Source organism: Tachyglossus aculeatus, chromosome 23 (genome assembly GCF_015852505.1).
Source record: "Tachyglossus aculeatus isolate mTacAcu1 chromosome 23, mTacAcu1.pri, whole genome shotgun sequence".
NCBI classification, from domain to species: Eukaryota; Metazoa; Chordata; class Mammalia; order Monotremata; family Tachyglossidae; genus Tachyglossus; species Tachyglossus aculeatus.
In genome coordinates this window covers 43,082,661-43,107,230 of record NC_052088.1, presented here as the reverse complement: position 1 = coordinate 43,107,230, position 24,570 = coordinate 43,082,661, and the positions used below count along the sequence as shown (strand labels likewise).

Here is a 24,570-nt window from a genome sequence, read left to right as displayed (position 1 = left end):
GAAGATTTAAAAAAAAATAGGTCAGTGGTTACCAGACTTACCAAAATTTAGATGCATGGAAGAACTGTAAATTCCCATAAAGCTAATCTATTCATTGACCCCCACCATTATGATAGAGATCATATGGTGACTAATGCAAGATGAAACTCAGCTTGGAAAGTAACAAGGAATAGGATGTAAGTATGAGCTTCTGTTTTTTATTATATTTATGGATGCCCCCTCAGAAAAATATGCAAAGGGGTAACTGGCTTGGAATCAATCACGGATGAAGTCTTGCTTCTGAGTGTTGCCTCTCAAGCTTCTAATATCCGTTGGATCCGCTGGGTTTTTTTCCGAAGGCTATGCCAATGGACTGAAACGCAGACCCCGCGTGGAATGTTTTTAAACATCGTAGGTGATGAGACTTTATTAGTTCTTTCCCTTCAAGACGGAGCGGCCTCGTCCCGGGGCAACATCAACGTGTTGATGTGGTGTTTTTTCCCCTTCCACCATCGTGTTTATTATTATTATCTTTTTTGATTTTTAAACTCCCAAGCTCCCGGAACCATCGCCGCGTCGATCACCTGCTGTGTCTTGGCCACGCGGATCTGCCTCATGTTTACGGTGCTTTCTCGGCAGTTCGGCGTGGCTAGAGACACACCCGTTATTTTCCTCCCCTAGGACATTTTGGCAACAGAGGGCCTTAGTTAGTGTGAAACGGTCTCAGGAGAGGTTTTTTGGCCAAGTTCAGACTTGGAACTTGGGAACCGAGGAAGCAGGAGGGCGTTGTTAGAGGTGTGTGCGTATAGCTCCTCACCCCTCCACCCCCCTCCCTTTTTTTAAGTCTTATAGTTGTCCTTTACTTGCTCAATGAGGCTTGTCATGTCACTGGTACATTCAGAAGATATCACGTGGTTTTAAGAAGGGGGAAAGAAAGCAAATCCAAAAAGCCTTCTGCTTCAGAGTTTGAGAAGCCGCCTGGCAGGGAACTGCCTTCGACCTTATTTTATCGGGGAACGTTTTGGGTTTTCTAAAAGCGACCCAACAAAACAGCGCTTCCTTTTTTTAGCAGGGTTGGAGTGGGTAAAGATGAGCTCAGTGAACCTTTGCATGTTTTGGTATAAGTTGATTAAAATAACCACAGCCTGTCAGGGTATCAGAGTGACAGGGGGCGTCCATTTACAGTACGGACGAGTCTGAAGAGAGCACAAGGTAAGATTTATGCTTCTCTTGACCTGTCCCTTTCTGTTCTTGACTTGCGTTTGTCCGATTCCTATCCTTCCCCTCCTCGTACCCTCCTCCCCCGTAGACTTAGAGAAATCCCCCCCGTAGATAAGCTTTGGAGCGTGCTTTGGATTTCCCATTTCCCTCTCCCCTTAGCGTCAAAAGAACAAAACTCCCGTTCCGAACACTCGTAAGGTAGAGGCCAGAAAGGCCCCAAACCCCGAGTGTCAATCGCGAACCAATTGGCACCACGAATCGAGTAGGTTTTGACGAGAAAAAAATCCTGGAATCCTACCCAAGAAATTCCTAGTGGAACAGCTAAAATAATCTGTAAGTATCGACCACCTCAGTATAAACATGTTTCTTAATAAGTATACGAAATAGAGGTAAGTTGGCTCCAGAGTTGGCGTGGTATCCCAGCGCATCTCCTGGAAAGTTTCAATTTATTAGAACCTGAATTAGAGGCCAGTTTTTATTACCTCCCCACCCCATCCCCTTCCCAATGTGATCAGTTTCGTTTGTCGCTGTCAGTTCTCCTCCTTTTCCTTCTCTCTCTTTCCTTCTTAATGTCAATGTATTCGCTGCTGGCTTTGCCTGAATTTCATGGTAACCCAGGCTGGCGCAGTAGCTGGATATATTGGTCTCTTGTGATTTAGCTTTATTTCCATACCCCCACTCCCCACCCCCCTCCCCAATTAGTTCTCCGATCCGAGGACAAGAAGGACGATACACCAGGTAAGATTGCTTTTTTTAAAGTCATTCTACGTGATTTACTATGAAAGAAAAAAAAATGCACATATGACTGTTCCCGTTTTAATTTCATTTCAGTGGCACTAAACATGTAGCCAAAGGGATGAACATGTGACTGAATTTCTTTTCCTGTTCTGGGTTGTTTTTTTGTTTTGGTTTTTTGTTTTCCGGTTCTTTTTTGGGGGGGTTGTTTTGGTTTTTGGTTTTTTTCTTCTGGGTATGTGTAAAAAACAGTGTGGCACACCGGTAAATCTGTCAGGCTGACAAACTTGTGATTTGGTTTATTTGTGAACCGTGTTACTTGCTCTTCCTCCCAGAAACATAGCTTTATAGGCAAGGTTAATCTACTGTTGGCGGCCCCATGTCCTAGCAGAGCACCTGTAAGTTAACACGAAACAATTGCTTCCGAGGATGGATTGATGATTTTGTTGATGTGTTTTTCAATGTCTTTATAGGAGATCTGAACGTTATGTTAGATTTCTAAGTTTGTTAAAAGAGAAAAAGGGGGGGCGGTGGCGATTCGTAGAGAGTTGAGAAAAACCGGAACAGATAACCCTCTTTTAGCGTGGTGTGACATGAGCGATTTTTAACCTTCCCGATAGTTGGTGGGAGTAAACGTTTTTTCCCGGGGAGAAAGTGGCTCTCATCCGTGAAGGGATAAAGTTCGGTCACGGGCGGGGGTGGGCAGGCGAGGGGAAAAGCCATGTTCTCTGGCATTTGCAGCTCTGTGCAACGGTGTACCCGTGGATGAATGATTTTCACGATCCACCGCCACTCCAGCCGGGTACTTTCGGGAGGGTGGGGTGGGTCGGGGGAGGGCCGGGGATGTGTGGTCGTTGTATTTTGCAGATCTAATATCCACAGCCCACAGGTTTACCATTGCTTAGTTGGCCCTCATGAAGTATTTTGTCCATTTTACTTGGGCCCCTGTGGTTCACTGCAACTCTGGAGACTTGTTTCTCAGCTGGGAACCGTTACCCGACATATCGTCATTCCGCACTCACTGAGAGGCCAGGCAGGCACAGTACAATCTCTCAGCACCCCAAGGTTGGAGAAGGCCGGTCTGTGTAGAATTTTTTCAGTCTTTGCACGAAATCTACCTGTGTGATTGCCCCACTAGGATTTGTCACGCTCGCAAACCGGTAGCCTGCCTAGATAAACGTTGTTGCCGGGGGGGAGCGGGGAGTGGGGGCGGGGAACAAAACGGAACAAAAATGGGACTCCCCCTAACCCAAGGATTAACGCTGAAAGTTCTCTCATTGGTTTTTAGAAACTGGAGGAGGAGAAAGGCAAAAAGGAGAAAGAAAGACAGGAAATTGAAAAAGAACGGAGAGAAAGAGAGAGGGAACGTGAAAGGGAACGAGAGAGGCGAGAACGGGAACGAGAAAGGGAAAGAGAACGCGAACGAGAGAAGGAGAAGGAACGGGAGCGGGAACGAGAGCGGGATAGGGACCGTGACCGGACGAAGGAGAGAGACCGCGACCGAGAGAGAGACCGCGACCGTGACCGCGACCGAGAGAGGAGCTCGGATCGCAACAAAGATCGGAGTCGATCGAGGTGAGAGCGAGCGTGGGGGTTTCGCTGTCTGAGAGGGAAGCGAACGGTGCTCGTGAACTTTAGAAGCGGCACGGCCTAGAGCTTAACAAATAGCACAGTAGTTGCTGTTGTTGTTGTTGTTTATTATGTGCCGGGGGACTGTACTGAGCTCCGGGGTAGGTACAGCTTGCTCAGGTTGGGCACAGTCCCTGTCCCGCATGTCTTAACGGAGACCCAGAGAAATGAAGTGACCGGCCCAAGGGCACAGAGTGGACGGGCAGCAGAGACGGGATGAGGACCCAGGGTCCTTCTGACTTCCAGGCCTGGGAAGTCGCTCATCATCATCATCATCAATCATATTTATTGAGTGCTTACTGTGTGCAGAGCACTGTACTAAGCGCTTGGGAAGTACAAGTTGGCAACATATAGAGACAGTCCCTACCCAGCAGTGGGCTCACAGTCTAAAAGGGGGAGACATTTAAATGTGACAAACAGACCACACCGCTTCTCTTCTCTGGAGTTGCTCTATTAAAATGTTCTTTTTTGAGCCTCCATTAAGTGGCGAGCCCCTTGAGGGCAGAGGCTTTGTCTTTAACTTCTGTGGGATGTCCCCAAGGGCTTAGGGGCCCGAGGATCGTCCAGGAAGAAGTTTGAGGACAGCCGACAGGGCTTTTCACCTATTTAACCTCTGCCACGTTTATTAGGTCGTGGAGCATGGCACAGCCCCCAACTTTCACTGAGCTTCACGCAAGATAACCCAAACCTTATCAACGTTTTGTGTCCTCAAATTCCCAGTTTCAACAATACTTTCTTGGCAAGACAAACGCTTTCCCCCCTCCCTGATATAAGGGAAAGCCACTGCCAAGAGTACTCGGCGAACGTTTATCCTTTCAGCTTTTTGCCTGTTGGATGAAAATTCCCAACCAGATCATCCACCATTTTTTTTTTAATGGTATTCGTAAAGTGCTTACTCTGTGCCAGACACTGTTTTAAGTGCTGGGATAGAGCGCTTAGAACAGGGCTTGACACATAGGAAGTGCTTAACAAATACCATTCATTGTTGTGATCATTAGATAGAAGCTAATCAGGTTGGACACGGTCCCTGTCCCACATGGGGCTCACAGTCTCAACCCCCATTTTACAGATGAGGGAACTGAAGCACCGAGAAGTGAAGTGACTTGCACAGAGACAAGTGGCGAGCTGGGATTAGAACCCATGACCCTCTTACTCCCAGGCCCAGGCTCTATCCACTACACCATGCTGCTTCTCGGTCTCATTGCTTCTTTCGGTCTCCTTTTTGTGCCGGGATGAATCACCGGTGTCACGTTTTTTACGTTGGCCTAGAATCCCGAAGGCCGTTTAGCTAATTTGGCCATGCATTGGACTTGAACAAGAATTCAAAGTAAACTTCAGGTGCCATCTCATTACCGATCGCTGATTTGAATGCCCGGGAATATAGCGTCCTCTTTGTAAGCCGCCCTTGCTTGTAAAATAAGAGGTCAGACTGTCCGCCGCCTTCATCTCTGCCTTGTGCCCGTCCCGCAGAGAGAAAAGCAGAGACCGCGAACGAGAGCGGGAGCGCGAACGAGAGCGGGAGCGCGAACGCGAACGGGAGCGCGAACGCGAACGGGAGAGAGAACGGGAACGGGAGCGGGAACGCGAGAGGGAGAAGGACAAGAAGAGAGACCGAGAGGAGGATGAAGAAGACGCTTACGAGCGCCGAAAGCTGGAGAGGAAACTGCGTGAGAAGGAGGCCGCTTATCAAGAAGTAGGTTCCCCTCCCACTGAGCCGTTGCTTTTCAGCCAATCTATCATGGAGGACTGAACTCCGGGCGGAACGGTGGGAAGTTGGGGGAAGGCTGACGTGAAAATACATTCCCCGTAGGGGGAAGCAACAGAATCTAAGCTTATGTAGAAAAGCTCTCTGTGGGAGGGCATCTGTCTATTTATTGTTGTATCGTACTCTCCCAAACTCTGAGTAAAGCGCCCTGCCCGCAGTAGGCGCTCGATTGATCCGATCGAACGAATACCGCGTGAGCGTCCAATGCCCCACTTCAGTTTGCCCGGCATAAAAAGGTTCCGGTGTTTTCTTTCAGCGACTCAAAAACTGGGAAATCAGAGAACGGAAGAAAACCAGAGAATATGAAAAAGAAGCCGAAAGGGAAGAAGAAAGACGAAGGGAAATGGTAACGAGCCTTTTGTAACCTCCATAAAGGGGAAGGAAGGAGCGACGTTTTGGTTTGTTGGGCTTCCAGAACCAGGAGTGGATATGTTCATTTGGCTCTGAAGTTTATCTGGCCCCTAAAAGAAACGTGAAAAGATTGGATTTATCAGTCTCGGTTTATAGAACGCTGATTTCCTGGGGGTCGCTTGAGGAATTGGGACGGGTTCAGTCACGAGGTTAAGGAGAATTCCTCTCAAAGGGAGCACTTTAATTTGCTTGACCTCCAGGACCGAAAGTAAAGTTTTCATTTGGTTTTGAAGTTACCTGGCCTGTAAAAGAAAGTGTTAAGATGATAATTATAAGAGATGATATTAATGACCGTGGTATTTCTTAAGCATTTACCAGGCACTGTACTAAACGCTGGGGTAGATACAAGTTAATCAGATTAGAAGCAGTCCCTGCCCCAGTCTTCATTCCCCATTTTATGGGTGAGGAAACTGAGGCCCAGAGAAGTGAAGTGACTTGCCCAAGGTCACGTGGCAGGTAGTGGGCGGAGGCAGGATGATAACCCAGGTCCTCTGACGCTCAGGCTGTATCCACTTGGCCACACTTCTCACCTGGATGACAAAGCATCTAGGAGGCCCTGGGAGTTTTTGTGTGGGAATTAGGGGAGGCACGGCTGGGGAAACAGTTGGGAGAGGGATGCGGCTCCGGGTTTGGAGGATTTTTCTCCTTCCTTTTCCCTGGAGACCGAGGTGGTTCCGGGGGTTCGATGGGCTATCCGAAACTGGGTCCCTGACCCAACCTCGGAAGACGGTTGGAATCTGCCTCCCTGCAAGCCCTCTCATAGTTCCCAGAGTTAGAGAACTCTTTCCAGACTCAACCCCAAACTTCCAGAGACCTGCAGCCTGTCACGGTAACCGGAAGCCATTCCTGTCTGGAGGGATAAGGCCTTTTCGTGGTCAGTATTAATTCAGGAAGCAAATCCCTCTGGGGCTGGGAAAAGGGGGGCTTCGCTGTATGGAGAGGTGGAGAGTCTCTCTGGGTATCCTTCCAATTCCTGGGTTGAAATCATTCTGTCAAACAGTGGATGAAATGCGTCTGCCGCGTGACCTTGGGCAAGTCACGTCTTCTCTGGGCCTCAGTTCCCTCATCTGTAAAATGGGGGCGAAGAGCGAGAACCCCATGTGGGATGTGCCCTGTGTCCGACTTCGTCAGCTCGTATCTACCCCAGCGCCTGGCACATAGCACGAGCTCAACAATTACTGTAAAAGAGAAAAAATGAAAATACAGCCATAGTACGTGCTGTGCCGTCTGTTGTATTTCGGGAGTTTTCCAGGAGTAGGAAATGTGAAAACAGGTACTCTGTAAGGAATTGTTTGCTCAGTGAGAATGATGCAGGTTAATAAAAGAGGGCTTTCTGCAGTCCCTTTCTGTAAGTGACTTCCAGCCTGATCAGTGACTTTGCCTACTGTAGGAAAGTAGGGAGGAGAGCACATCTCACACTTCTCTGGCAAAGGAGATCTCCTTATTTTAGTCTGTGAGCCCACTGTTGGGTAGGGACTGTCTCTATATGTTGCCAATTTGTACTTCCCAAGCGCTTAGTCCAGTGCTCTGCACACAGTAAGCGCTCAATAAATACGATTGATGATGATGATGATCTCATTTGCCCTGTGAGTAAAATGACCAGTGCAATGAGCCTTTGGATTTGTACTCCTCCATCTTAGTTGGAAATAACTGCTGTGGAGGGGGGCCCCAGTCACGGCAGGCTTTTTCGGAAGGAGGAGGGCATTTGAAACCGATCCGTTCGAATCCCAGTTCCGCCACTTGTCTGCTGGGTGACCTCGGGCAAGTCAGCGCACTTCTCTGAGCCTCGGTTCCCTCATCTGGAAAATGGGGATGAAGACTGTGAGCCCCACGTGGGACAGGGACCGTGTCCAACCCGATTTACCTGTGTCCACCCTAGTGCTTAGGACAGTGCCTGGCACATGGTAAGCACTTAACAAATACCGCTATTATTCTTATTATTATTACCTGAACCCTACTGAGGCGGGTGTGGAACATAAAGGTTCTGAAATGACGCTCGTCGGAGTCTCAGCGGGAGGCTCGTCTGAAAACCGAGCTCATGTTTAACATTTCTTTTTAAAGGCTAAAGAAGCCAAACGATTAAAAGAGTTCTTGGAAGATTACGACGATGACCGAGATGATCCTAAATACTACAGGTAAGCCGACCCTCTTCATCTCTGGGCTGACTCAGTCAATCCGTCATATTTATTGAGCGCTTACTGCGTGTGGGGCATTTGGGAGAGGGCAGCAGAACAACAGACATGTTCCCCGCCCTTAAGGAGCTTGCAGTCTAGAGGGGGAGAGAGACATTACAGAAATAAATAAATTACGGATGCGGCATAAATGTGGTGGGGGTGAAGAAGGAATTGACTAATCTCTACTGTTTGTTGAGCCATTGGGACTTTGGGTTCATCATCATCATCATCAATCGTATTTATTGAGCGCTTACTGTGTGCAGAGCACCGTACTAAGCGCTTGGGAAGTACAAGTTGGCAACATATAGAGACAGTCCCTACCCAACAGTGGGCTCAGGTTGAATTTAGGTGGTGAGTCCAGAGAACAAACTGACTCCACTCTTGCCCGGAATCGAATCAGGCAGTATATAGTCTAGTAAATCCTTTTCGCTCACTGAGGGACAGAGAACTTCTTGAATGCCTTCCCATTCTGTAGCACAAATGAAAATCTACTCCATTGCCTAAGTTACCCAAGCAGAGATAGGAGACTCTCATCAATCGTATTTATTGAGCGCTTACTGTGTGCAGAGCACTGTACTAAGCGCATCTCCGGAGATGTTCCGTGGCAGTGGCTCTGATTGAATTGCGGGCCATTTCCCTTCTTTTTGTCTTAACTTGTTTTGCTTAGCCCCCCCGTATCAGGAATAAAGATCGTTTGTCATTTGAGTTTTGCTAATGGTGGAAATTCTGCCTCCTTGAGACACTGCAGGCGACAAAACAAACAATTTTTTTGAAGGAACAATTTAAGCTGATGTGAAAAGGGGTAAACTATTGACAGCGGTTCATGGGACGCAGCAAGGCGTAATGGATAGAGTCAGGGTCTGGGAATCAGAAGGTCATGAGTTCTAATCCTGGCTCTGCCACTTGTCTGCTGTGTGACCTTGGGCAAGTCACTTCACTTCTCTGGGCCTCGGCTGTAAATTGGGGATTAATAATAATAATGACGGTATCTGTTAAGCCCTTACTATGTGCCAAGCACAGTTCTGAGCGCTGGAGCACCGTTCTAAAAATGTGAGCCCCACATGGGGCAGGGACTGTGTCCAACCTGATTTGCTTGTATCCACCCAGTGCTTAATACAGTGCCTAGTACAGAGTAAGCGCTTAACAAGTGCTGTAATTATTTATTATTGCTCTCTTTATTCATTTTACTTGTACCTATCCTATTTATTTTATTTTGTTAGTATGTTTGGTTTTGTTCTCTGTCTCCCCCTTCTAGACTGTGAGCCCACTGTTGGGTAGGGACTGTCTCTATATGTTGCCAGCTTGTACTTCCCAAGCGCTTAGTACAGTGCTCTGCACACAGTAAGTGCTCAATAAATACGACTGATTGATTGATTGATTGTAATTATTATTATCCTGCCTTTTGGATTTATGTTGTTGTGTGAAAACATCCCTTGGGGAAGTCAGGGGGTGTGGAGTGGGTTGTGGGGAAGTCAGGGGGGGATGTGTGGATGTGTGTGTCTACTACATCTTGTAAATTGGGTCTCTCACTTGTTCAGGGGAAGCGCCCTGCAGAAAAGACTGCGTGACAGAGAAAAGGAGATGGAGGCCGACGAACGGGATCGAAAGCGAGAGAAAGAAGAGCTCGAGGAAATCCGGCAGCGGCTTTTGGCAGAAGGGCACCCCGATCCAGATGCGGAACTCCAAAGGGTAAGAAACCCGGCGGCAACGCGCTTCCAAACGGTCCCTACCTGCAGATAATCCAAGGCGGTGCAACGAGATTTCAGGCTTGGAAGAATCCCAGGGTTAGGAAACCCTCTTTTGTGGGATCCTGGGATTCCGTGCAAGGGGGCTCCTTTCTTCTTTTCCCATCCAAAAACCAAACAAAAGGGCCCCGCAGAGAAGCAATGGGGATAGAAGCCCAGGCCTGGGAACCAGAAGGACCCGAGTTCTAATTTCAGCTCTCTGCCCCTTGTCTCCTGTGTGACCGTGGGCGAGTCACTTCACTTCTCTGGGCCTCAGTTCCCTCATCCGTTATTTATTTTACTTGTCCATATCTATTCTATTTATTTATTTTGTTAGTATGTTTGCTTTTGTTCTCTGTCTCCCCCTTTTAGACTGTGAACTCACTGTTGGGTAGGGACTGTCTCTATATGTTGCCAACTAGTACTTCCCAAGCGATTAGTACAGTGCTCGGCACACAGTAAGCGCTCAATAAATACGATTGATTGATTGATTATGAGCATCTTGTGGGACACGGACCGTCCCAATCCAATTAGCTCGCATCTACCCCAGCACTTAACACAGTGTCTGGCACATACCAAGTGCTTAGCAAATAGCAATTATGTATACTTTTTTTTTTATGTTAACCACCTGTCAGGATTTCAGATATTTGGTTATGTATCCCTACAGCTCTCTGGTAACTTGTCGTAATGCTTAACCCGTTGTTTCTTTGTCTCTGAATTCTTTTGTGCTGCAGTTCATTTCTAGAAATGTATTTAGCCAATCAGATTGTCTTCAAGAAGTTTTTGTAGGTGTGATACGGTTATGGCATAACACAGATGATCCCTTACTGCATAGTTGGGGGAGTAAGAGATTCCATGGAGATGGAAGTTTGGCAAGGGTTTTATAACCCCTAAAATGTGCAATATTAGGCAAAAAATGGGTTGATCATGCGACACTAAAATTTCCTTTATGGTTTTGTAATTTGCTTTTGAAGAAGATGTCAAGTCCCTTGATCTCTGATTCTTGGAATTCATGACAAAATTCATGACACACAGTATATCATCAATCGTATTTATTGAGCGCTTACTATGTGCAGAGCACTGTACTAAGCGCTTGGGAAGTACAAATTGGCAACATATAGAGACAGTCCCTACCCAACAGTGGGCTCACAGTCTAAAAGACTATAAATAGTATATATCTATTTAGCAATGGGGATTAGTTGTAAGAGCAGCATTGCCATCCTAAAATGGTTTTTTTATTTACCACTTTCATCCAAATATCTGTCGGATAACTGAAAAGCATTATTCATCACTTGCCCACCGTGAATAATTTTTTTTGAACAGTATGTAGTTCTCAGACCCATGATTTCTCTAATTTTTAAATTACTGTTATTAATAAATGGCATTTGTTAAGCACCTTACTGTGTGCCAAGCACTGTACCAAGCGCTGGTGTAGATCCTTCTAGACTGTGAACCCGCTGTTGGGTAGGGACCGTCTCTAGATGTTGCCAACTTGTACTTCCCAAGCGCTTAGTACAGTGCTCTGCACACAGCGCTCAATAAATACGATTGAATGAATGAATGAATCCAAGAGCATCAGGTTGGACAGAGTCCGCATCCACTTGGGGCTCACAGGCTAAGTAGGAGGAAGACTAGGTATTGAACCCCCGTTTTGCAGGTGAGGAAACTGAGCCAGAGGAGTTAAGAGCGGGTATTGTCACACGGGAGACAATTTAATCCTACTTACTGAGCGCATACTGTGTGCAGAGCACTGTACCAAGCGCTTGGGAGAGTCCAGTGTAGCAGATGCCCTGCCCACAAGGAGCTCATACGTGGCAGAGCCGGGATTAGAGACCCTGGTCCTCTGACTCCCAGACTGAGGTCTTCCTCTAGGCCACGCTCCTCCTCATCGCATTTTCAAAATGCACTTTGAAAATGCATCAATCCAGGCCATCTGGTCCTGAAGCCAGGGTGGTTTTTTTCCCATCCCACCAAGGAAAGATCCGTTGTTTTGCGAGAGAGTCCCCTAACTGGGTGTGATTAGGAGAGAGTCCAGGTGTTGCCCCCGTGAAACGAACGAACCTTTTGTTCGCTGCAGATGGAGCAGGAAGCCGAAAGGCGTAGGCAGCCGCAGATAAAGCAGGAACCGGAATCCGAGGAGGAAGAGGAAGAGAAGCAAGAGAAAGAGGAAAAGAGAGAAGAGCCCGTGGAGGAGGAGGAAGAGCCCGAGCAGAAACCCTGCCTGAAGCCAACCCTGCGGCCCATCAGCTCGGCCCCCTCGGTCTCCTCCGCCAGCGGCAACGCGACCCCGAACACCCCCGGGGACGACTCCCCCTGCGGCATTATCATCCCCCACGAGAACTCCCCCGACCAGCAGCAGCCCGAGGAGCACCGGCCCAAAATCGGACTGAGTCTGAAGCTCGGTAGGAGCACGTCTTTCCCGGGTCCTGCCGGGGGAAGGAGCAGACGTGGGGGATAGAAAGAGGTCGTCGATGTATGGATGGAGTCGTGGGCGGGGGATGGAGGCTCACTGAAGAAAGTCAGAACTGCAAATGCCCTCTGGTTCGGTTCGCTTAAGGGTCCTGCTTTCGTTGCGAGGAAGTACAGCTTCCTGGACGCTGCGTTGCGTCGGAGCGGGCCTGTTAGAGACAAGCTTACCTCAGATTTATTATGAAGGAGCGTTGCGAAGTGGATAGGGAGTCAGAACGGCACGGGTTCTCATCCCGTTTGCTGCGTGACCTTGGGCAAGTCACTTGGCTTCCCTCACCTGGAAAATGGGGACTAAGACCGTGAGCCTCGCGTGGGGCAGGGACCGTGCCCACCCTGATTCACCTGCATCCTTCCCGGTGCTTGGAGCAGTGCTCGGCACGTAGTAAGCACCGAACGAATACCATTTAGCGTTATTATTGTATCGTTTTCCACCGTAGGTGCCTCCAACAGTCCCAGCCAGCCAAACGCGGTTAAGAGAAAGAAGCTCCCCGTGGACAGCGTGTTCAACAAATTCGAGGACGAAGACAGCGACGACGTCCCCCGGAAAAGGAAGCTGGTCCCCCTGGATTACGGCGAAGACGACAAGAGCTCCACCAAAGGCACCGTCAACACGGAGGAGAAGCGCAAGCACATCAAGAGCCTGATCGAGAAGATCCCCACGGCGAAACCGGAGCTCTTCGCCTACCCTCTCGACTGGTCGATCGTGGATTCCGTGAGTCACATCTTGGCTTCTTGGAGGGAGGCCGGGGCCCCCGCCCCCACCCCCGGAGCCATTTGAGAGAACGAAAAATCCATTTGGGGAAATGGACGGTCAAGGGGGGCATTCTGGTACCCTCTCACCTGGTTGGCGTCTCTGGGATTCAAGTGAAAAGAGAGGCTGGGTGGGGGCTGCCTTAATTTTTGGGACTGATTTAATCAATCAGTCATTCGTATTTACAGAGCACTTCCTGTGTGCAGAGCACTGTACTAAGTCCCAGAGAGGACGATAGAACGGTCACGTTCCCTCCCCACAACAAGTTTACAGTCTAGAGGAGAGACAGGCATTTATATAAATAATGACGGACGTGGGTGTAAGTGCTGAAGGACTGGGAATAAAGGGAGGGTGACGCAGAAGAGGAATGGAGGGTTTAGTCGGGGAAGGCCTCTCGGAGGAGTCGGGCCTTGAAGATGGGGAGAGGGATTGTCTGTGGGATATGAAGAGGGCGGGCGGCGGCAAGATCAGTAAGGTGGACGGCATCAGGGTACAACGAGTAGGTAGAGGGAGAAGAGGGTGCGGGCTGGGTTGTAGGAGAGCAGCGAGGCAACGAGTTTCTGTTTGATGCGGAGGTGGATGAGCAGTCATTGGAGGGTCTTTTGAGTGGGGAAACATGGCCTGAACGTTTTTGTAAAAGAATAAAACACTCGCTGCAGACTCAGTTTAAGGAGCTTGCTTGGTAGAGGGCAACTTTTGAAAACTACACCATTGCTCAGTGAGAAAATTAGTTGGAAATTAGAGGGCTGGTGGCAGGGGCCGCTTCTTTGCTACCTTGGTTTCGCCAACCTTTTAGAAGCTTCCTTGGTCAGTCCTCGTTGGTTATCCGCTTTATTTTCCGTTTCCATACTCTGATCAATCATTGGCATCTACTGAGCACTTACTATGTGCAGTGCCCTGTACTAAGCGCTTGGAAAGATACAACTGAATCAGTGGACATGTTCCCTGACCGTACGTTGACTGGTGGTTGAAAATGAAAGAGCCCGGTTACTTCCACCACAAGATAAAACCGTGCCGGGCTTTATCTCGCGATGAGAGACCAGTTGTCCAGTACTGAAAAACTCCCCTCCCTTTTTCAGACATTAATGGAACGTCGAATTAGACCGTGGATCAATAAGAAGATCATAGAATATATTGGTGAAGAAGAAGCCACATTAGTTGATTTTGTCTGTTCGAAGGTGAGTGTGCCGATGGTTCTCTTCCCACATCAGGGGTCTGTAGAGAGCAAAACATGGTGTAGATTTCATTTTTAAAAGGCACTCCAGGTAGATTAGCCAGTTGGAAATGCATTTCATTTGCATGGAGTCACCCTGAAATAAAACCTGTCACTTGCTTAAAGATGCTAGCCCAAAGTGCTCCCAGTCGCATCCACCACTGCCTGGGAAAGTCAGAGCAAAAATTATCCCCCCAGTTATATCGGAGGGGAAAAAAAGCCCCGGAAAACAGTAACGCCAGAAGGTAGGTTTAGGAAAATTTGATGCTCTGTCGATAGATTCATCAGTTGTACTTGTTGAGCGCTCACGGTGTGCCGAGCACTGTACTGAGTGCTTGGGAGAGGACAGTACAACAATAAACGGGCTCATTCCCTTGCCCGCAACGGGATGTGTATCCCTAATGAGTGGCGAGGAAATCCTGCTACATCTAGCACCACAGAAGAGCGGGGTTTTTTGGGAATCGCTTTCCCCAGTCAATCCATCGATCGTATTTATTGAGCGCCTACCGTGTGCGGAGCACTGTACTGAACGCCTGGGAGAGTACAGTGCAACAGAGTTGGCAAACATGCCCCTACGAGCCTAGAGTCTGGGGGGGAGACGGACATGGATAGAAAGAAATAATAATCAATCAATCGTATTTAGTGAGCGCTTATCATCATCATCATCATCAATCGTATTTATTGAGTGCTTACTGTGTGCAGGAGCACTGTACTAAGCGCTTGGGAAGTACACGCTGGCAACATATAGAGACAGTCCCTACCCAACAGTGGGCTCACAGTCTAGAAGGGGGAGACAGAAAACAAAACCAAACATACTAACAAAATAAAATAAATAGAATAGATAGGTACAAGTAAAATAAATAAATAAATAGATTAATGAATATGTACAAACATATATACATATATACAGGTGCTGTGGGGAAGGGAAGGAGGGAATAATAGTAATAGTAATAATGGTAATTTGTTAAGTGCTTACTGTGTGCCAGGCACTGTACTAAGCGCTGGATAAGTGACTGACCTGGACGTAAGTGCTGTGGGGCTGAGAGAGGGGTGAATAAAGAGAGCAAATCCAAGCTCCCCTCACCCAGGACCCCAAAGGCATAGATTCAAAGTTTAAGTTGGCCGTGATCCTTAGTTGCAGCAAATAGTGAAATGGTTTCTAAAGTGTCTTTTTACATTGGTGGGGTGTTTTCTTTTTTCGTTTTTGTTTGTGTGTGTGTGTAATTAGCTCTTGGTTCAAACTCCTTAAAATAAACGTGGAAATCGTCCTCTCTCCTCCCATTCTTCGGCCTCCCCCCACCCCACCAAATTCATTCTGCGTTGGCTGGATCCCGATAGGAATTGGATGAGTTTTTATCCAGTCCGTCCTGGAGAGTCACAAACGCAGATTCTCCTATCTGTTGGTGGAGGTGGTGGAGTATTTATTACTCTATTTATCTTACATGTACATATCTATTCTATTTATTTGATTTTGTTAGTCTGTTTGGTTTTGTTCCCTGTCTCCCCCTTCTAGACTGTGAGCCCGCTGTTGGGTAGGGACTGTCTCTAGATGTTGCCGACTTGTACTGCCCAAGGGCTTAGTACAGTGCTCTGCACACAGTAAGCGCTCAATAAATACGATTGAGGTCATCCCAGCCCTTTCTTTAACTCTGCGGACTAAGCGTGGCACATCTGGTTTTTAGTTTGCCAACTGACCGCCTTTCGTTCCCTTTAGGTGATGGCTCACAGCTCCCCTCAGAGCATATTAGATGACGTCGCCATGGTAAGTCGGAATTCCACCTTGTTGGTTTCCCTTAACTTCAAAGAAGCAGCTTGGCTTAGTGACCAGAGCCTGGGCCTGAGAGGTAGAGGGACCCAGGTTCTAATCCTGTCTCCACCACTTGGCTGTGGTGTGACCTTGGGGAAGTCACTTCACTTCATTCATTCATTCATTCATATTTCTCGAGCGCTTACTGTGTGCAGAGCACTGTACTAAGCGCTTGGGAAGTCCAAGCCGGCAACAGATTAGAGACGGTCCCTACCCGACAACGGGCTCACAATCTAGAAGGGAGAGACAGACAGCGAAACAAAACATGTAGACAGGTGTCAAAGTCGTCAGAACAAATAGAATTAAAGCTCTGTGCACATCATTAACAAAATAAATAGAATATTACATATGTACAAGTGAAATAAGAATAATGAATCTGTACAAATATATATACAAGTGCTGTGGGGAGGAGGAGAAGAAAAAGGGGGCTCAGTCTGGGAAGGCCTGGAGGAGGTGAGCTCTCAGTAGGGCTTTGAAGGGAGGAAGAGAGTCATATTTATTGGGCGCCTACTGTGTGCTGAGCACTATAGTAAGCGCTTGGGAAAGGACAAGCCTCACATTCCTCTCCCGCAATAGGGCTCGGGGTCTTCATGACAGGAAACATCCAGCGCTTAGAACAGTGCACAGCGTTTAAAACAGTGTTCAGCGCTTCGCACATAGTAAGCAGCGTGGCTCAGTGGAAAGAGCGTGGGCTTGGGGGGGGGGGTCACAGGTCATGGGTTCGAATCCCGTCTGGGCCTCAGTTCCCTCGCCTGGAAAATCAGGGTTAAGACAGTGAGCCCCACGTGGGACAGGGACCATGTCTAACCTGATTTGCTTGTATCAGTCCCAGCGCTTAGTTCGGTGCCTGGCATGTAGTAAGCGCTTAACAAATGCCACTATTATTATTATTATTATTTATTCTATTTGCCTAGGAAGGTGTGGGGGCCCTCTCCCACCACCAGACCCATAATTACTGCAAACAGCAGGTCCTAGTGGGTAGAGCCCGGGCTTGGGAGTCAGAAGGAACTGGGTTCTAATCCCTGCTCCGCCTCTTGTCTGCTGTGTGGCCTGGGCTAAGTCACTTCACTTCCCTCAGCCGCAATTCCTTCATCGGTAAAATGGGGATTAAGTTTGGGAGCGAGCCCCATTTGGGATGGGGATGTTGTCCAATTTGATCAGCTTGTGTCTACACAGCGCTTAGAGCCCTGCTTGACACATAGTCAGCGCTTTAACAAATACCATCACTTAGTATAACCCCCGCTGTTCCTAAATTGGGGCCCGAGTGGCTAGGAAGAGCAGTGAAACAAATTCCCACGGATCGCTCAAGGAGAGAGTTTGTGATCTGAGACAACACTTGGTATTTATTGAAGGTGGGACTGACCGGATTTAACGATAGATTGAATATGTGGAAGGGTAAAGCCAGGGCTGCGGGCTTGTGAGGAGACGGGTGGCTCGAAGGTAGAACTGCCAGGATTTGGTGATGGCTTGAATACGTGGGTGGAACGAGAGAGAGGCGTCGAGGATAATGCCAAGATTACGGGCTTGTGAGACGGGAAGGATGGTGGTGCCGCCTACAGTGACGGGAAAGTCAGGGGAAGGACAGGGCTTGGGTGGGAAGATGAAAGAAGACTTCCGATTTAGACGTGTTTGAGGTTTCGGCGATATATCCAAGTAAAGATGTCCTGAAGGCAGGAGGAAATAGGAGACCGCAGAGAAGGATTAGAGATGTAGATTTGGGACTCTTCCGCATAGAGGTGGCAGTTGAAGCCAGAGGAGCAAGCGAGTCCTCCAAGGGAGTGGGTGTATTTGGGGAATAGAAGGGGACTGAGCCATGAGGGACCCCCACAGTCGGGGTGGGAGGCAGAGGAGGAGCCCGCAAAAGTGACCGAGAGATCGGAGGAGAATCAGGGGAGGACATTGTCGGCGAAGCTGAGATTGGATGTTTCCAGGAAAAGGGGACGGTCCACAGGTGTCGAAGGCAGACAAGAGGTCGGAGGACGATGAGGATGGGGTCTCAGCGCTTGGGAAAGAACCATACAACCATAAACACATTCCCTACCCATAATGAGCGTAATAACAAGAAAGGGAATGGTGTAATTTGCTGAGAACTCCTCTACATGTACTGTGCCATCCAAGTTCCTTTTTTTTTTTTCCTATGGTTTGTTTTTAATAGTATTTGTTAAGCGTTCACTATCTGTCGGGGCACTGTACTAAACGCGGGGGTAGATTCAGGCAGTCAGGTGTCCCACATGGGGCCCACAGTCTTCATTCCCATTTGCCAGATGAGGGAACTGATGAGGTAAAGTTTGGCAAAGCAGCTGTGCTGCTGAGTCAGTCACCTCTGAGTGACCTTGGGCTAATAATAGTAATAATAATAAGTAATAATGGTACCCGTTAAGCACCTACCATATGCCAAGCACTCCTCCCTTGCGGTCTTCATTTTCCCGGCTGCAGATGGGTGAAGTCATCTGACCTGCTCTGTCGGCCCGTTGTGCTGAAAAGAAAATCCTTTTCGATTCAGATGCTATTCCTACCAGTATTCGTCCCCAGCCAACTCCTCTGTCCCTCCTTATGCATTTTACCGCAGAAGTACATAACTTTTTCAAACTGAAACGAAGCAAAAATGAGATTTAAAATCTAGTTTCATGCATAACGTTAACATTATCAGTGTACTGAGCACCATTTGTCAAGTACTGCTCTGAGCGCTGGAGTAGAGAGAAGGTCGGACACAGTCCCTGTCCCGTGGGACTAATGGTCCAAGTAGGTGCCCACAGGCATCGAGTCCCCGTTTTACAGATGAGGAAACTGAGGCCCAGAGCAGTGAAGTGACTTGCCCGAGGTCAAACTACACGCAAGAGGCAGAACCGGGGCTAGAGCGCTAATTATTATTGAGCGCTTACCGTGTACTGAGCACTTGGAAGAGTATAACAGACACATTCCCTGCTCACAGCGAGCGTAGTCTGGAGGCGTGGAATCCGGGTCACTCAGTTCTTCACGTGTCTTCTCCTCATGGAAATGTAATTCCGGGTTTTGCCGTTGTTCTTTTCAGGTACTAGATGAAGAAGCTGAAGTTTTTATAGTCAAAATGTGGAGATTGCTAATATACGAAACAGAAGCCAAGAAGATCGGTCTCGTGAAGTAAAAGCCGTTTTTACATTTAGGGATCCGTTTCAAATCCCCCCCTCCCTTCCCCCTTTTCCGCCATTCAAGGACTTGGAATTTTCTCTGTCCTCAAAGACACTTGTGAGATCTGTAATTTTTTTTTTTTTTTTTTTAATGTAGAAAATGTGGAAAAAAAAAAAGTGTCCTCTGATCTGATGCCCCTTCTCCCTTGGTTGTAGAGTTATCTGAATCCTACATTGGTTCTCTTTATAATAATTCACCAGATCCGACTGCTGATATGTTTTATAAGATGCAGCTACTGTACACAGCCTATCTGGTAATCTTGTTCTGCTAATAATCTGTTCCTTGTAAATATTAAAATGACTCCCCGTTTCCTTTGCTAAACATTTGCACTTAATGTTGAATTGTACCGGTCAGAAACCAAGGTTCAGGATTTTTACTGAAAGTATATTGGCCGTCTTGGAGCCCCTCTCCCCCACCCCACTTCTTTATTTTTTAAAAAACAACAACGACGAACGAAAAACTGATCAGAAATCGCAAGTTTGCTTTAAGGCATAAAATAGGGAACTTAAAATTACTATGTAAAAGGCAGGGTTAAATGGACAATCCGCTCCTTGATATTCTTCGTGTGTGCGTGTGTGAATTTCTCATTCCCCCCCCACCCATCTGTCGTAAGGAAAGGGGCTGCCTGGGACATTTTATTCCTACAGGAATCTGAGGGGAAAGTAGTGAGAGTGTGCCAACCTAAAACTCTGAAACTCTTATCATCCCAACATTGTGTGGAGCCAGAAATCTGCTTCCTTTTCCCTTCTAGCGGAAGAGCCGGCAGCACAGAGCTTTCTCGATTTTCCCCTTTCAAAAGTTTTGCAGGCGATCAGCACGGAAATCGTTGCTCATCGCCAACCGAGCGTTTTGTCACTTCTTACTTCCACTCCATAAAAACGGATTTTTAAAGATTCCCTTTTAAGAATCGTTCTTTTTAAAGAAACTCGCAGAGCCATCGAAATCCCCCCACCCCACCCCAAATGCTAGGCATTTGGGGGAAAACATGAATTGAGTATGAAACAGCATCTCCGTCAGTTTGTGAGTAATCCCTGAAGGGTCTTTTAAGTAAATTATGGCGGTGGAAGACTTTACCTCTGCATATCCAGGTAGAAAGAGAAACTGATGTGCATTTAGAGATAATAATCACTGGCTGCCATTGTAGGACAGAAGTTCACCAGGGAGCGAAACCTTAAAAAATATATTAAAAAAAAAAGGCATAACAGCTCTTAAGAGCAAATAAGTCAAGCTCTTCCTGTATCCGTATAACTATCGAATGAACCGGTACAGGACGACCTTTTTAAAAATAGCAGAAGCGTGACCTGGAGTTCCTAAATTTCTTGCATCTCGAGAGGACATTGGAAAACGCCGTTCTTAGCAAAACGGGAACGTGAGAAGGTTCCACGATGTAAATATTTCAAATATTAAAAAAATGTATATATTTGATCTGGGGACTCGGATTCTTTCAGAGTCTTGGTAAATAAATGACATCGTGTTGCAGTTGTGTGTTGCAGACTAGAAAACGAATGGAATCCTATGAACTAGTTTTTTCACAAGCGTTTTATGAGCTTTTTTGGTTTGGCTGGTCTTCATTTGTCCTTGTGACATTCTCCTCTTGCCCCCTACCCCCCCTGCCATTTCTTTTAAACTTCCTCCGGATCACATTGGAGAGTTTTTGTCTTACTCTAGCGCGTTGATCTAATCCTAATTTGAAAATGTTAGAGAATGTTACTTTTGCATAATTTTCACTTGCATTTCTCCCCTAAAAATTGGCTTTATCCACCCCCCCCCCCCGCCCCCGGTAATTCGAAGGATATTTCCGTCAAGAATCATCTCTCTTCTCTCCCCGTCCCCCCCCTCCCACTTCCTCCTCTCTGGAAACTCTTCTAGAAGCTCTGGATGGGGAAAATACGACGAGACGGTGTACGTGGTATAGATCGGGAAGAAGAAAACGCTCACGGATGCGAGTGGAAAAAAAAACCCAAACCAACCCAAAAACCCGTGCTAAGGAATAAACGATTCCAAAGCGAACACCACCCTCGACTGCCAAATCCTCTGTCGGAAGTTGATTAACTTTCAAAGAACTTGCCGCAAAAATGAAATTTCTTGGTATTGAGATGGACTTGAAACTCAGGCTGCTCTTTGCGACGATTCCCTTCCAACGTGCGGCAGAAATGAAATCCTTGAAACGGTCTTGAGATTCAGGCTGCTCTTGGCGATGATCCCCTTCCACCTTGCAGCAGAAATGAAATTCTTGAAATGGTCTTGAGATTCAGGTTGCTCTTTGCGATGATTTAGCCGCCTTTGCTGCCTCGGTTTGACACCGGTCTGTTGGTTGATGGTATCGATCGAGTGCTTGCTGCGACTGCTTCTGAGGGGCTGGGAAGGGACGGACGTGGAAAGAGCAGTTGGGATCAATCAATCAATCAATCAATCGTATTTATTGAGCGCTTACTATGTGCAGAGCACTGTACTAAGCGCTTGGGAAGTACAAACTGGCATCACATAGAGACAGTCCCTACCCAACTGTGGGCTCACAGTCTAAAAAGTGAAGGCGGCGAAGGGGTGAAGGCGGGACAGGGACACAACCCTCCTCAAACCCCCCCCTTTGATGTCATTCATTCATTCAATCGTATTTATTGAGCGCTTACTGCGTGCAGAGCACTGGACTAAGCGCTTGGAAGGTACAGTTCGGCAACAGATAGAGACGATCCCTACCCAACTCACGGAAGGGGGAGGCGGCCAACAAAACGAAACAAGGAGGCGTCAGTACCGTCAAAATGGATAAATAGAATTACAGCTAATATACACATCGTTAATCGAGGAATAAATCTGTGCAAATATCTTCAGAGCAAATGGTAGCCCGGATAACGATGGGTCCGACGCCTCTAAGCTGCTGCACGGTTTACCTGATCACCTTGTAACCTCCCCAGCGCTTAGAACAGTGCTTTGCACATAGTAAGCGCTTAATAAATGCTATCATTATTATTATTATTTAGCGGGGAGAGCCTGGGGTCAGAAGGACCTGGATTCTCATCGCGGCTCCGCCACGTATCTTCCGTGTGACCTTGGCAGGTCACTTAACTTCTCTGAGCCTCAGTTACCTCATCTGTAAAATGGGAATGAAGACTGTGATGGTGGGACGGTGCTTTGCACGTCGGGAGCGCTTAAACGCCATCATTATAAGCGCTTACTATGTGCAAAGCACTGTTCTAAGCGCTGGGTGAGCCCACTGTTGGGGAGGGACGGTATATGTTGCCAACTTGTACTTCCCAAGCGCTTAGTACAGTGCTCTGCACACAGCGCTCAATAAATACGATTGATTGATACAAGGTGATCAGGTTATCCCATGCAGGGCTCACAGTCTTCATCCCCATTGTACAGATGAGGCAACTGAGGCCCAGAGAAGTGGAGTGACCTGCCCAAAGTCACACAGCTGACAAGCGGCGGAGCGGGGATTAGAACCCATGACCTCTGATTCCCAACCCCGTGCTCTTTCCACTGAGCCACGCTGCTTCTCTTACACAGAGGGCCTAATAATAAAAATAATTATGGTATTTGTTAAGCACTTACTATGTGCTAAGCACCGTTGTAAGCTCTGGGGTAGATACATGTTAACCATTCTGTCGTATTTATTGAGCACTTACTATGTGCTAAACACCGTTGTAAGCTCTGGGATAGATACATGTTAACCATTCGATCGTATTTATTGAGCACTTACTGTGTGCAGAGCACTGTACTAAGCGCTTGGAGAGTACGATTCGGCAACAGAGACAATCCGCACATGGGGCTCACAGTCTTCATCCCCATTTTATAGGCGAGGTCACTGAGGCCTAGAGAAGTGATTTAACCAAGGTCACACAGCAGAAAAATGGAGTGGGATTAGAACCCGGGTCCTTCTGACTCGCAGGCCCGGCCTCTTCACTGAACCCCCTTGCATCCAGCGCTTAGAACAGTGCTTTGCACATAGTAAGCGCTTAATAAATGCCATTATTATTATGATTAAGCAAACACTGCTTCAAGATGGCCTTTTTTTTACGTGCAATCAATCGTATTTATTGAGCGCTTACTGCGTGCCGAGCACTGTACTAAGCGCTTGGGAAGTCCAAGTCGGCAACGTAGAGAGACGGTCCCTACCCGACAGTGGGCTCACAGTCTAAAGGTGCACTCAGTACACTCCTCCCCAATTTTGCTGGTTTTGCGAGAGAAAATAAAATCGATTCACGGCGATAGCCGGTAGAACGGTCATCCAGCAAAAAAAAAATTAAAAATTTGGACGGAGCGAAACGCCTGCATTAAAATTAGAAATTTGAATTAGAAATTTGAATCTGCAGTAGCTGGATACTTGGATTGTGAGGTATAATTCTCTCGTGTTTTCTTTCCCAGCACTTAGTACAGTGTCCTGCACGCAGCAAGGGCTTCATAAATACTACTGTACACACAGCCCATGCCTGAGAGCCGGAGGACCTGGGTTCGAATCCCAGCTCTGCCGCGTGGCCGTGGGCGAGTCACCTGACTTTCCTGGGCCTCAGTTTCCTCATCTGTAAATTGGGGGTGAGCCCCGTGTTGGACAGGGGCTGTGTCCAACCGGATTAACTTGTTTCTACCCCAGCGCTTAGAACAGTGCTTTGCACATAGTAAGTGCTTAACAAATGCCATTATTATTATTATTATTGTTGTTATTATTATTATTATTATTATTATTATTATTATAACAGTGCCTGGCGCATAGTAGGTACTCAAAAAGCGCTCACAGTCTCAATCCCTGTTTTACAGAGGGGGGGAAACTGAGGCCCAGAGAAGTGACGGGACTCACCCAAGGTCACGCAGCAGGCAGGGGGGGATTCGAACCCGTGACCCCGCGCTTCCCAGGCTCTAGCCGTAACACCATGCTGCTTCTGCATCCCCCATTGTGGGCAGGGGTTGTCCCTGCATTGCTGTATTGTGCTTTCCAAGCGCTTAGTACAGCGCTCTGCACACAGTAAGCGCTCAATAAGTACCATCGAATGTGAATGAATGCCACTGCTTCTGCTCAGTACAGTGTCAGCACTTAGTAAGGTGCCTGGCACGTAGTGCTCAACCATAATAATTATCATCATCATCATCATCAATCGTATTTATTGAGCGCCTACAGTGCTCTGCACATTTCCACTCAGCGCTTAGTACAGTGCCTGGGGCATAAGTGCTTAATAAATACAAACAAGAAAAGAAAATACTACTGGCTGAGCATCTTCTCCCCAGCAATTAGCGCAGTGCTAGTGAAGTGCCTGGCACATAGTAAACGCCTAATGGTTCTGGTCAGTGTTTAGTACAGTTCCTAGCACAAAGTAAGCAATTAAATACAAAAAAAAAATACTATCGAGTGTCCTCTCCTAGCGCTTAGTGCAGTGCCTGGCACATAGTAAGTGCTTAAGAAGCGCCATAATAATTATTACTACACAGCGCTTAGTGCAGTGTCAGCGCTTAGTACAGTGCCTAGCTCACAGTAAGCCCTTAAATACGGAAAGAGTCAAAAAGTATTGAGCGTCCTCTCCCCAGCGCTTAC

The 24,570-nt window shown here is 47.5% G+C and overlaps 1 protein-coding gene across 2 annotated transcripts in view; it reads left to right on the top strand.

Moving 5' to 3' along the window:
* RBM25 (RNA binding motif protein 25) overlaps nucleotides 1-21,294 on the top strand; it is a 51,406-nt gene extending 30,112 nt beyond the window's left edge. The window contains exons 11-21 of one of the 2 annotated variants that reach the window (XM_038765843.1): nucleotides 3,224-3,510; nucleotides 5,035-5,257; nucleotides 5,586-5,675; nucleotides 7,802-7,875; nucleotides 9,453-9,603; nucleotides 11,716-12,040; nucleotides 12,545-12,819; nucleotides 13,938-14,036; nucleotides 15,786-15,833; nucleotides 18,910-18,998; nucleotides 20,916-21,294. In XM_038765843.1, the coding sequence (XP_038621771.1) occupies nucleotides 3,224-3,510; nucleotides 5,035-5,257; nucleotides 5,586-5,675; nucleotides 7,802-7,875; nucleotides 9,453-9,603; nucleotides 11,716-12,040; nucleotides 12,545-12,819; nucleotides 13,938-14,036; nucleotides 15,786-15,833; nucleotides 18,910-18,998; nucleotides 20,916-20,961 (1,707 nt within the window). In that variant the 3' untranslated portion in view covers nucleotides 20,962-21,294. Of the gene's footprint in view, nucleotides 1-3,223; nucleotides 3,511-5,034; nucleotides 5,258-5,585; nucleotides 5,676-7,801; nucleotides 7,876-9,452; nucleotides 9,604-11,715; nucleotides 12,041-12,544; nucleotides 12,820-13,937; nucleotides 14,037-15,785; nucleotides 15,834-18,909; nucleotides 19,940-20,915 lie in introns of those variants that run through there. The other variant, XM_038765844.1, reaches the window with a different exon arrangement.
* The last annotated feature ends 3,276 nt before the right edge of the window (nucleotides 21,295-24,570 follow it).